The sequence below is a fragment of the Cervus canadensis genome, chromosome 1, assembly GCF_019320065.1.
Source record: "Cervus canadensis isolate Bull #8, Minnesota chromosome 1, ASM1932006v1, whole genome shotgun sequence".
In the NCBI taxonomy this organism is placed as follows: Eukaryota; Metazoa; Chordata; class Mammalia; order Artiodactyla; family Cervidae; genus Cervus; species Cervus canadensis.
In genome coordinates, this window is record NC_057386.1 from 116,969,246 (window position 1) to 116,982,709 (window position 13,464).

At 39.5% G+C, this 13,464-nt stretch overlaps 1 protein-coding gene across 1 annotated transcript in view; it reads left to right on the forward strand.

Moving 5' to 3' along the window:
* Positions 1 to 13,464, forward strand: part of SPPL3 (signal peptide peptidase like 3) — a 95,455-nt gene that overhangs the window by 55,977 nt on the left and 26,014 nt on the right. The window contains exon 2 of the mRNA XM_043438911.1: positions 9,640 to 9,717. Within this exon, the coding sequence (XP_043294846.1) occupies positions 9,640 to 9,717 (78 nt within the window). The remainder of the gene's footprint in view (positions 1 to 9,639; positions 9,718 to 13,464) is intronic.

Genomic DNA, 13,464 nt, shown 5'->3' on the forward strand with positions numbered 1-13,464 from the left:
AGTAATGTCTCTGCTTTTTAATATGCTCTCTGGGTTGGTCATAGCTTTTCTTCCAAGGAGCAAGCATCTTTTAATTTCATGGCTGCAGTCACCATCTGCAGTGATTTTGGAGCCCCCCAAAGTAAAGTCTGTCACTGTTTCCATCATTTCCCCATCTGTTTGCCATGAAGTGATGGGACCAGATGCCATGATCTTAGTCTTCTGAGTGTTGAGCTTTAAGCCAACTTTTTCACTCTCCTCTTTCACTTTCATCAAGAGGCTCTTTAGTTCCTCTTAGCTTTCTGCCACTAGAGGAATATCATCTGCATATCTGAGGTTATTGATATTTCTCCCGGCAATCTTGATTCCTGCTTGTACTTCATCCAGCCCAGCATTTCGCATGATGTACTCTGCCTACGAGTTAAATAAGCAGGGTGACAGTATCCAACCTTGACGTATGCCTTTCCCTATTTGGAAGCAGTTTGTTGTTCCATGTCCAGTTCTAACTGTTACTTCTTGACCTGCATACAGGTTTCTCAAGAGGGAGGTCAGGTGGTCTCGTATTCCCATCTCTTGAAGAATTTTCCACAGTTTGTTGTGATCCACACAGTCAAAGGCTTTGGCATAATCAATAAAGCAGAAATAGATGTTTTTCTGGAACTCTCTTGCTTTTTCAGTGATCCAGTGGGTTGTTGGCAATTTGATCTCTGGTTCCTCTGCCTTTTCTAAATCTAGCTTGAACATCTGGAAGTTCTTGGTTCATGTATTATTGAAGCCTGGCTTGGAGAATTTTGAGCTTTACTTTGCTAGCATGTGAGATGAGTGAAATTATGCAGTAGTTTGAACATTCTTTGGGATTGCCTTTCTTAGGGATTGGAATGAAAACTGACCTTTTCCAGTCCTGTGGCCACTGCTGAGTTTTCCAGATTTGCTGGCATATTGAGTGCAGCACTTTCACAGCATCATCTTTTAGAATTTGAAATAGCTCAGCTGGAATTCCATCACCTGCACTAGCTTTGTTCTTTGTTTTGTATCTTACACATGAGGATTTGTTAAAATTTCATCTGATAAGATCCTTCTTCCATTACTATGTTTAGAATACATGCTTGGCTTTTTTTTCCCTGAAAATAAGAAAAAAATGTGAAAGACCATTACTGTGTACATTATGATAGATAATATTTTAGATAAAAATACAAATTAAATTCTGTTTCAGTGTATTTCACTGTTAAGGGAAAGATTGTACTGTTTCTTAGTGCTGGAATGCAAGTCATATTTTGCATGTTGTATTTGAAGTCGGATATTTTGCAAAACAGAAAACAAATTGTAGCTACCCTGCTGTCTTGTGATCTGTTAGAATTGCATATGAGAAAAAGGAGTAGTTTATATAGTCAGCAGTTCTCAGATTGTGACCAGTGGATCACTAGGGTTTACTCAGACCATATCAGGGAATCTACAGGGTCAGACTGTTTTTATAATGCTACTTATTTGTCTTTTTCATTTTGACATTTTTTTTTCCTTACGGTGAAAAGCAGTGGTGGGTTAAAAAGGAAAAAAAATGACTGCGATGCTGTAACACGAATCAAGCTGAACTAGTAATCGTTGTATTCTTCACCACCATGCACATACTGCTTTAAACAGAGAAAAGTTTCACTTAGGGTGAAGCAGTGAAAATTGCTTTTATTAAATCTCAGTGCTTGAGTACACTTGTTTTTCTCTAATAAAATGCAAAATTTCCCCTTATTAAAAAAAAATGGTCAGAGGACCTTCTTTTCCAAAGAAGATATACAGATGGTCAACAGGCATATGAGAAGATGCTCATTGAGACTAATCATCAGGAAAATATAAATTGAAACCATGGTGAGATACCACTCACCCCTGTCAGCATCACTGTCATCAAAAAGACAAGAAATAACAAGAGTTGGCGAGGATGTAGAGAAAAAGGAACTCTCTCGCACTGTTGGTAGGAATGTAAATTGATGCAGCCACCTTGGAAAACAGTATGGAAGTTCCTCAAAAAATTAAAAATAGAACTACCATATGAACCAGCGGTTCCTTTTCTGGCTGTTCATCCAAAGAAAACAAAAAAACTAATTTGAAAAGGTAATGCACCCTAATGCTCATAGCAGCCTTATCAACAGTACCCAAGATGTGGAAGTAACCTAAGTGCCCACTGATAGATGAATGGGTCAAGAAGATGTGGGGACCTGTGTATACATACATACCCACACACTGTGGAATATTACTAAGCCATAAAAAAGAATGAAATCTTGCCATTTGTGACAACAAGGATGGACCTGCTGGAGGGTGTTTTGCTTAGTAAAATAAATCAGACAGAAAAAGATAAATACCATATGTGGAATATAAAGAACCAAACAAACACATGTAACAAAACAGAAAACAAACTAGTGGTTAGCACAGGGAGAAAGAGGCAAGATAGGTGAAGGGAATTAGGAGGTACAAACCAGCAGCTATAAATAAGTCACAGAGGCGTAATATACAGCACAGGGAATGTAGTCAGTGTTTTATAACTGTGTATGGCGTGTGATCTATGAACACCTGAAACTAATATATTGTAAGTCAACTATATACTTCAACTTAAAGCAAAGCAAAACAAACAAAACCCAAAAAGTTATTGTTAAGCACTTCAGCTATATAGTAAAAGTATCATTAGTTTTCTTTAAAAAAACAAACAAACTTTGGGGGGTCATTTAAAATGCTAGCTGAACTAGCTACTGTTTTCTTGGGACACCATTTTCACTTGAAGAATAAATAGTAGATAAACTATGGAGTTATTCACACTTCAGTGTGTGGCTGACAGCTTCTCACAAATGGATAAAGTGAGCCTGTCACTTCGGCGGGGGGGGGGGGGGGCAAGTTATTTTTGCCAGTGATAAAATTTGCATGAAAATAGGCATTTTGAAAATTTTGCTCCCATTATCATTAGCCTCAAGAGTGAAATTAACAAATGAGGTTTTTGAGATATTGTGTAATGAAATGTGACAACATCTGGAGGAGCTGCATGACTTAGTGACCAGTGTGTGATGTTACAGAATCACCCATGGTTAAAGAACCATTTGATAGCATAGTCCATGAGATTTTAATATAATAGTTTTTTTTTTTAATTCACGGACAAGGTTTCAGATTTCACATTTCAAGTAACCTGTAAGAAATGACGACTTGTTGAAGTTTAGGGTAGTATCAAAGAAGAGTATCCTTAGTTATCTGAAAAGATTATTCCAATGTTCTTCCCCTTTCCAGCTACCCATCTATGTGAGGCCAGATTTCCCCCTCCCCCCCATAAAGTTCAACTGAAGTAACATACAAAACAGATTGAATGCAGAAGCAATTATGAGAATCTGGCTGACTTCTACTTAAATCAGACATTAAAGAGGTTTATGAAAACGTAAAAGGATGCCCCTCATCTAAATTTTTTGTTTTGGAAAACTGTTATCTGTCCTTTAGAAAGGTAATTTATGTGCTCATGTTGTAATGGTTTTATTATATTTAAGTGAATTAGTAAATAAACATTTAAAACTTTTCTCACTTTTAATTTCTAGTGTTATAAATATCAGTAGATGTAACCTATAGGAACAGAAGTTCTCAGGGTCCTTAATTTTACGAGTGTAGATGGTCTCAAGACCAAAAAAATTTGCCAAGTGCTATTCTCAGTCACTGTGCAGGGTTGGAATAGTAGTGACTTGGTTTGTTGGGTGGACAAGAATCCTTTCATTGTATAGCTGGAAGGCTGACACACAGGACACGTTATAGAACAGTACTCTCTGTGTCTCGGTTTGGCATGATTTTTAGCAGGATATGTGTCTAAGCACTTGCTGGTAAAGCAGCTAGAAATAGATGCTTGACTCTAGAGCAGCTACTAAAATCCAGTATGGTTCTAAAAATCTTAGGGTGTGGAATATAACCTTACACATGCGAGAACTTTCTGGTAGCTCTTTGTCTTTGTCTATTAAGGCTTGGGGGAATGTAGTTAAAGAATTAATGGTTTTCATAATAACCACATAAAATATTGCAGCTCAACAGCTGACCTATACCCCTGCCTCATTTGGCCAAGTCTTCGAGTCTGTTTTTAGTACGTTTGGCTAACCTGATCTCAGTGTGTTTCAGATGCATGTATTTAGTTTCTATTTGCATTTCTGTAAGAATTCCTTTTACTTCAGAGTGTAGAATAATTCCTGTCTTTAATGTGAGTCCAGAGTCCCTGGAAACAGACACCTTGTTGGAGGGTCTGAGAAATGATACATGCCTGTTGATGCTTTGGTGGAATCTGAACTATAGGATAAACTGTAAAGTAAGGTAGACCACTGGACTTCGATTTTAATTCATGTTCTGTGTTTTATAATACTTTTTGTTAAAGGCTTTATGTAAAACTGCCATAGTGGTAGGTTGAGTTGAAAGTATATGAAATTTCAAATAATACTGTGAAATAAATCATAACTTATAATTATGTGAAATTTGGTACAGTTTGCAAAGTTGTTAAAAGTTTTTTGAAGTTTTATTATAAATTATGCCATGAACTATATTATGAGTCAGCTTTAACCAGATTTCCTTAGTACAGATTTATTTGGAAAATAAAATGGTCCAGTATAGAAGAAAGCATTAAATGAAACCATGCATTTAGCTCTCTAGTGGGTAGTGTGCAGGGCCAGGAAATGGAGATGAGAACTGGTAGTGCTAATCAGCCTCTTCATAAGATATTTTGCACATGGCCAAGACTTCACCTTGAAAAGTGGATTGTGAAGAACATCAGTGACTCAGTATAGTCAGTCACGCAGAGCAGAGCACAGGGAATCTGTGGAGGAGGGAAGGCTGGTTTAACAAAACTTCACCCCAGACTTACAGAAGTCTTAAGTGATGTCTCTGGAGAGTCTGTATTGATTTGACAGTTATAGCAAGGAAACAATAGTATCACACTTAAGACATGGAGTTTGACAAGTTTAAACATTTAATCTACCTTTTAGGGAATGACAGTATGCTTCAGAATGTGAAGGGTACGAAAAAAGTCATCCAAGTAAAACACTAGCAAAAGAGAAGTCACGTCCTCCTCCTCCTACACACACACACACGCACGCACGCACGCACACTTGTTTCATGCTTTATAGATCAGGCTCTTAATCATATGAAAAGCTACTCAATCTCACTTTAATTCACTTTGAAATTAATTGCATCACAAAAATAATTAACACAAATGAAAACCATATTGAAATATGAATCTTCATCTGTTAGATTGGTTAAAAAAAAATTCAAAAGTTGGACAACACTCACTGTTGTCAAGACTTTGGAAAACAGAGACGCTGGTCTGTTACTGGTCATAGTGCAAAATGATAAAACCTCTCTGGTGGGCAGCTTGACCACATTTATCACGCTGCATTTCCTCCTCCGTCCCACAGCCTTATTTTCAGGAACTTTATTCTCTGTTAGATGTGTTATTTCTTGTGTGTGACTGTGAGTATAACTTACAAAACTCTTTATAACAGAATTGTAGCAGAATTTTTAGAAACAAGGGATTTGCTTTTTGAAAAAAACAAAAAATGTGGTATGTCCACACAGTGGAATACTATGCAGATGTTTAAAGAAAATAAAAATAAAGATCTCCGTATGCTGATATGGAAATATCTCTAGGCTGTATGGTAAAGGTTGGGGAGTATGGAGCAGTGTGTTTAACGGCCTTTCTTTTGTGTGAAGAAATGGTAAGAAGTAGTATGTTTATATTACATGTTTTAGAAGGCTCCTGAAGAAACTGATAAAAGTGGTTATGTAAAGAGGTTATGGGGGGAGGAGGCGAGGTGGAAGTGAGACTTATCAATGTGTACTATACGTAGTTATGATTTTTGTGCCATGTGAGCATGTGACCTGTTCCCCCCGAAGATATTTTTTAACTTCTGGAAAACACTCCCTCTAAACAGAAGTCATTTGTTTTGAGAATTTTGAAAGATGTGTGCAAAGATTATGGCAGAGCAAGAGCTAACTTTAGAGTAAAGAGAAATTGAAATCAGTTTTCCTAATATAGGAAATGTACTGTTCCAGGTATCTCTTAGTGGGTAAGAGAGCTGATAGCTGGACAGAAGCTAGCGAAGGGACTAGAGCGGCCGTCCACTGTCTGCTGCATCTTGCATCCCCTTTGCTGACTGAAATTTTAGGAAATTGTGGGTGCCCACTGTGGGGTGCTGTGGGACAGAACTCGTGACCCAGAAAATAAATGGCTGTATTCATTCACCTCTCATGTTTTTCATTGTCTCAACTTCTCAAAAGACTGCTGTAAAAAAAGAACATTTCCTTTTTGTGTGTGTGTGGAGGTTTTCAGAAAATATGCAAAAGCAGAAGAGTATAAGGAACCCCCATGTACCTGTCATTCCAGTTTCAATAATTAAAAACAATCTCACCTTAAAAAAAAAAAAACACAACTATCCTTCCTGCCTTTTGTTATTCCTGGAATATTTTGAAGCAAGCCTTATATCATTTTACCCAGAGATACTTCAGCATGTATCTTTAATAACTAAATATAAAAAAATTTGACAGTACAGGCCACAGTGTCTTACTATGAAACTTCATCTTATGTCCTGGGTTTTTTTAGAAAGGTTAAAGGAAACTTATCCTTCTCTGTGTTCATCCGTCTTTTCCTCTTCACTGGTATAATTTCCAGTCAACATACAAGAAAGGTTGAGTATCTCCTGTCTTTAAAAATAAGACTTCCCTTACCGTACATTCCTCTCTAGCTGCTATTTCCTTTGAAACTGTACTTTTCAAAAAGCTATCTCCATTTCCTTGCCTTTAACTTCTCAGCCAGTTCCAACCTGACTCCTGTCCCCACCACTCACTCCATTAAAACTGTTCTTGCTAAAGTCATCAGTGACTCACACATTAAATAAACCCAGTGACTTTGCAGTTTTCATCTTGACGTCTCAGCCACCTTCAGCACTCAGGACCTCTCCCTCCTAATACAAGCAGTGAGCACTGAGTAATTACTGGCTTCAGCTCTGTGTGTGAGTTCTCATTTCATTCTGTTTTTAAGCAATTTGTTTTATTAATGTAGAACTTTGTCTTAATCTTAATTCTGTAAAATTGTATTTGTTTATTTATTTTGGGCTGCGCAGGGTCTTGGTTGCTGTGCAGGCTTCCTCTGGTTGTGGCAGGCAGAGCCTGCTCTCCGTTGCGGTGCGCGGACTTCTCATTGCAGTGGCCTCTCGTTGTGGAGCGTGGGCTCTAGGGCGCCGGGGCTTCATTAGCTCATCTCTCGGGATCTAGACCCAGGCTCAGTAGTTGTGGCACAGGCCTAATTGCCACACAGCATGTGGGATCTTCCCGGTCAGGGGTCAAACCCACGTCTCCTGCGTTGGCAGGCGGATTCTTTACCGCTGAGCCACCAGGGAAAGCCTCATTTAATCCTTTGACAGCTCTTTGAGTGAGGTGTTGTCATTATCCTCATTTTACAGATGGGAACTAGTTAAAGCTTAGAGAGGTTAACTGGTCAACTGCAGGTCAGGGGTAGAGCAGTTTTAAGTTCTGGTACCATCTCATCTGATGCCTGTTTGGAAGCACTTCAACCTTACTATCCTGGGTCTTCCTCCTCTGTCTCAGTCTTACCATGTTTTCTTTGCAGCTCCTCCTTCTTCCTGATCTTTAGATTTCTGGCTTTTCGGGCTTCCATCCTGGGTCCTCCTCTTGCGCACACCCGTGGCTTCAGTTGCCATGTGGAGGGTCATGAGCTCCCGGTCTGTGTCCTTGGCGTAGAGCTGCTTCTGAACTCTGGACCCAGAGAGCCAGCTGCTCCTCGGCACATTGGGAACTTGACTCTGCTCCTCCTGTTGTTGTTTCCTTTTTTGCCAGATGGTGCAGCCATCCACCAGCTGCTTAGCAGAAACCTGGGGTCTTCTCTCAGCTCTCCTAAACAGTCACCAAATCCTATTTTATTGAGTCTAGTGTCTCTCTCATTCATCTACCTCCCTAAGGAAGCCCCCCACCCCCAGTTCGGTAGGCGCCACCTGTTACACATTCTCAGGGTATCCTGCACTTGTCTTCCTCCCCTTTATAACATTTCAGCAGTTACATTCACTTGCTTATGTTAGCTTTTTGTTTTCATTCCTTTAGACCAAACTTTAATTTTTAAATTCCTTTAAAAAGACATTAAGAGACAGGACCAACACAACCTTATTTTTTATTCCATCCCTGGGGACTGGCAGAGTGCCAGGCACAGAATCATTAAATATTTGATGGATGAAAAGAGGAAGAAAAATTTGTTCTGGGAAAATCCCTAACATGAATGGGTACTCGGAAGGGTGAATTTCTGAAGACAGACTTGAAAACATTGGGACTTGCCTGGCATTCCAGTGGTTAGGACTCCGAGCTTTCACTGCAGGGCATCCAGCCTTGAATCCTGGTTGGGGAACTAAGATCCTGCATGCCACATGGTGTGACCAAAAAGAAATTTTTTTTACTCTGATAGTCAAGCCATAGAAGGGAGCTAAGGAATTGGCATTACAGTTAAGAGAAATAGGGTATTTATTTTTGTTGTTCAGTCGCTAAGTTGTGTCCAACTCTTTGTGACCCCATGGACTGCAGCATGCCAGGCTTCCCTGTCCTTCATTGTCTCCTGGAGTTTGCTCAAATTCATGTCCTAGGCAATATTGTTCTTTGCAGCACCGGACTTTACTTTCACCACCAGACTCATGCACAACTGAGCATCATTTACATTTTGGTCCAGCTGCTTCATTCTTTCTGGAGCTATTAGTAATTACCCTCCGCTCTTCCCAGTAGCATATTGGACACCTTCCGACCTGGGGGGCTCATCTTCTGGTGTCATATCATTTTCCCTTCTCATATAATTTGTGGGGTTCTCTTGGCAAGAGTACTCTGGAGTGGGTTGCCATTGCCTCCTCCAGTGGACCACGTTTTGGCAGTACTCTTTACTATGACCCGTCCGTCCTGGGTGGCCCTGCACAGCATGGCTCTTAGTTTCACGGAGTTACACAAGCCTCTTCATCACAGGGCTGTGATCCGTGAAAGGGAGGTTATCTGGGGAAGTGGAAGTTGTGGGACTTTCTGACTGTTGTCATAATGTGGGAAGGAAGGGAAGAGGGTGTCAGGAATGCTGAAGGAATCATGATATGCCTTGAGAGGGTCAGGTATGAAGGGAAGAACAATGACTTAAGTTTTCAACCTGTTGACTTTCAAGAACCCTCTGTGGGATACCCACATGAAGAGAACCAATAGGCAGTTAAAGAAAATGAAACTAGAATCCAGGAGAGACATGAGCTTTACTTTTATTACTGAGTAAAATCACTAAGATGCTACTGATAATTCACAAGGAAGGAGTTGGTAGGTATTTTGGTACTTGGGAGTGGAAGCACATGTGTGTATTATACTGAGACGGGATTTTTACATTGATACCATTGAACCCCCGGTGAAGGCTAACTAATAAAAACTCTGAATCTAAAAAAAAAAAAAACTCTGAATCTATACATTTACTTTTTATGCTAAACTTCCAGATCTGTGTTTCAATTAATATTTTCTTCATGCCAATTTATACCTTTTTTCCTTCTTAGACAAAAATAAAACTTAGTGGAGTTTATAGAACTCCATTAGACTGTAAACTCCATTAGTTTGCTGCCATGTGATTAATTTTTTTTTTCCTCTTTTTTTCTCTAGGGCCTATTCCCTGGTGGATTCCAGTCAAGTGTCTACTTTTCTGATTTCCATTCTACTTATAGTCTATGGTAGTTTCAGGTAAGATGCTCTCAAAGGGTCTTCTGTTCGAGGTGGAAGGCGCGTTGTTCTGGGCATTGGGACCAGAATTTATTGCCTCTTTGAAGAGAAACATGACTTTAACAGGAATTGAGTTGAACAGGATAATTCTGATATTTATTCTTTGGTTGGCTGTTAAAACACTTCTTGGTTTTGCTTATGGCTTTGGCATTTTAATGCAAATAAGTGAAAACTAAACTAATCACTTAAATTCTGGTTCTGGGGGAAAAATGATTCACATTAAGTATATTCATTGAGAGAGTTAAGGAGAGAGTCCCTGACAGTGATTCTGCAGTGTCTCAAAGGGACAGAATGTTCTTCTTAATTAAAAAAAAAAAAAAAAAAAGGCATTGACCTATGTTGAGCCATATATGAAATTGCCAGTAGATAGTCAACTTTTTTGACATACACATGTAATTTCATAAGGTTCAGGCTACTATGACGAGAACTGTGCACTGTTGCGTTTACCAAGTATTCTCTCTGCTGACCTTAGGAATGCTGAGACTGGATCTTCTTGAAGTTCCCATCCTAGCAGACAGCCATAGAAATACAAAGATAAGGAAGCTAGATACTCACTCCCTTCTTCTTTTCACTATTCTTACTTTAGAGAAATCTTAGTGGTTGTATAACTGATAGTTTTGTGGTGGATACATTTAAGAATGAAGGCTGCCTGGGAAATTTTAAATTGAGAACTTGAAAGGGAGCAGCAGTGATAAAGGAAATAAGCTTAAGGTTTTGAATTAGTATTATATTTGGATTTTAATGAGTATTTGGTAAAATTACAGACTTCCAGGCTTTATCTCAGCATTGAGTAGAACAAGTAAAATACTGTTGATAATTCCAGTATCAGTTGATAAATGTTTCACTCATTGAGACTTCTGCTGAGAATCCTAGGTTCCTAGCCACCCTTAGGAAACATCAGTCAAGCCAGAGCAGCTTAGAACCTCATCAGCATGATCCTGTACTTTTTGTATCTCTATGCTTTAGACAAATTTTTGTTTTTTTCTTCTTGAGTATATAATAACATTTCAGAAGTTTTTATAATTAAAAAAAAAACTTTAGAGTCACAACTCTGAAAGTCCTTTTGTTAGTTCACATGACATTTTATTTGGCATGTACTTATATACTAAGCAGTCCCCAACATTTTTGGCACCAGGGACCAGTTTCATAGAGGACAATTTTCCCACAGACCTTGGCAGAGTGAGGGGGCTGAGGGTGGTTTCTGGATGATTCTCATAAGGAGCGTGCAACCTAGATCATTCAGATGCACAGTTCACCATAAGTTTTGCACTCCTACGAGAATCTAATGCTGCCACTGACCAGACAGGAGGCGGAGTCAGGTGGTAATGGGAGTGATGACCCAGTGCAGCCAGAAAAAATAATCTTTTCATGGTAGCAGAAACAAAAATTGCAGTAGTCAGTAAGTAAAACTGCTAGAGTGATTTCCTAGATTCTTGCTTTAATGTAAACGAGGGATAGCTGAATGAAGAACTGACCTATTACTTATTTGGACATGGATTGCTTGATGAAAATACAGGGAATTCATTAGGGCACAGCCAGCTGGTACCCTGTTGTTGTTCAGTCAGTCAGTCGTGTCCGATTCCTTGCAACCTCATGGACTTCAGCACGCCAGGCTTACCTGTCCTTCCCCATCTCCTGGAGCTTGCTCAAACTCATGTCTGTTGAGTCAGTGATGCCATCCAACCATCTCATCCTCTGTCGTCCCCTTCTCCTCCTGCCTTCAATCTTTCTCAGCATCAGGGTCTTTTCCAGTGAGTCAGTTCTTCACATCCGTTGGCCAGAGTACTGGAGTTTCAGTTTCAGCATCAGTCCTTCTAATGAATATTCAGGACTGATTTCTTTAGGATTGACTGGTTTGATCTCCTTGCAGTCCAAGGGACTCTCCAGATTCTTCTCCAACACCACAGTTCAAAAGCATCAATTCTTCGGCACTCAGCCTTCTTTATGGCCCAACTCTCACATCCCTACATGACTACTGAAAAAAACCATAGCTTTGACTAGATGGACCTTTGTTGGCAAAGTAATGTCTCTGCTTTATAATATGCTGTCTAGGTTGGTCATAGCTTTTCTTCCAAGCAGCAAGCATCTTTTAATTTCATGGCTGCAGTCACCATCTGCAGTGATTTTGGAGCCCAAGAAAATAAAGTCTGTCACTGTTTCCATTATTTCCCCATCTATTTGCCATGAAATGATGGAACCAGATGCTGTGATCTTCTTTTTTTTAAGCCAACTTTTTCACTCTCCTCTTTCACTTTCATCAAGAGGCTCTTTAGTTCCTCTTAGCTTTCTGCCACTAGGGTGGTGTCATCTGCATATCTGAGGTTATTCATATTTCTCCTGGCAGTCTTGATTCCAGCTTGTGGAGTCATTCAACCTGGCATTTCACATGATGTACTCTGTATATAAGTTATACAGGCTGGGTGACAGTATATACCTTTGATGTACTCCTTTCCCAATTTGGAGCCAGTCCATTGTTCCATGTCCAGTTCTAACTGTTGCTTCCTGACTTGCATTATAGGTTTCTCAGGAGGCAGGTCAAGTGGTCTGGTATTCCCATATCTTGAAGAATTTTCCACTGTTTGATGTGATCCACACAATCAGGCTTTAGAATACTCAGTGAAGCAGAGGTAGATGTTTTTTTGGAATTCTCTTGCTTTTTCTATGATCCAGTGGATCTCTGGTTCCTCTGCCTTTTCTAAATCCAGCTTCAACATCTGGACGTTCTCAGTTCATGTACTGTTGAAGCCTAGCTTGGAGAATTTTGAGCATTACTTTGCTAGCGTGTGAAATGAGTGCCATTGTGCGGTAGTTTGAACATTCTTTGACATTGCCTTTCTTTGGGATTGGAATGAAGACTAACCTTTTCCAGTCCTGTGGCCACTGCTGAGTTTTCCAAATTTGCTGGCATATTGAGTACAGCACTTTCACAGCATCATCCTTTAGGATTTGCAGTTGCTCAGCTGTAATTCCATCACCTCCGCTAGCTTTGTTCATAGTGATGCTTCCTAAGGCCCACTTGACTTCAGACTCCAGGATGTCTGGCTCTAGGTGAGTGATCACACAATCGTGGTTATCTGGGTCATTAAGATCTTTTTGTATAGTTCTTCTGGGTACCCTAGGGTGCTAAATGATGCTTACTAGTCTGTCTTGCTGTCTGACTTCTGCTGTTTCTACCAGTTTGGATGCTTCTCAGATGTTGTGAGTGACTTCTGTTTGTTACTCTGAGGGGGTCGTTTAGAGATGTATGATTGTAATTGGCTACTAGAATTTTTTTTGGTTAGACATTGACTTTATAAAGAAACCTGATGAAGAAAATAGCTAATGTTTTACTGAACATTTATGTTCCACATACAGTGCTAAATGCTTTACCTAAAGTCTCATTTAATCCTTGTCTCAATTCAACAGAATAGATACTGTTATTCCCATTTTATAAAGGAGGAAACTAGGGCCCAGAAATGTTATGTAGCTCACCCAAGTATTAAGTGATGAAGCTGGGATTTAAACTCAGGCAGTACTCTACTGCTGCTGGCTATTGAGAACAATACCATTTCATTTGTGAAGCAAATAAGTTGATCTGATAGTAAAGTCAGAAGAAATGAGAAGTTTCTTAAAAACCCCTTTTTGTGATTTTTTTTTTTCCTTCAGTAGTGGTTCTCCGACCATAAGAATCAGCTAGGGAAGGTTGTTCAGTAGGCTTAGGATGGGAGC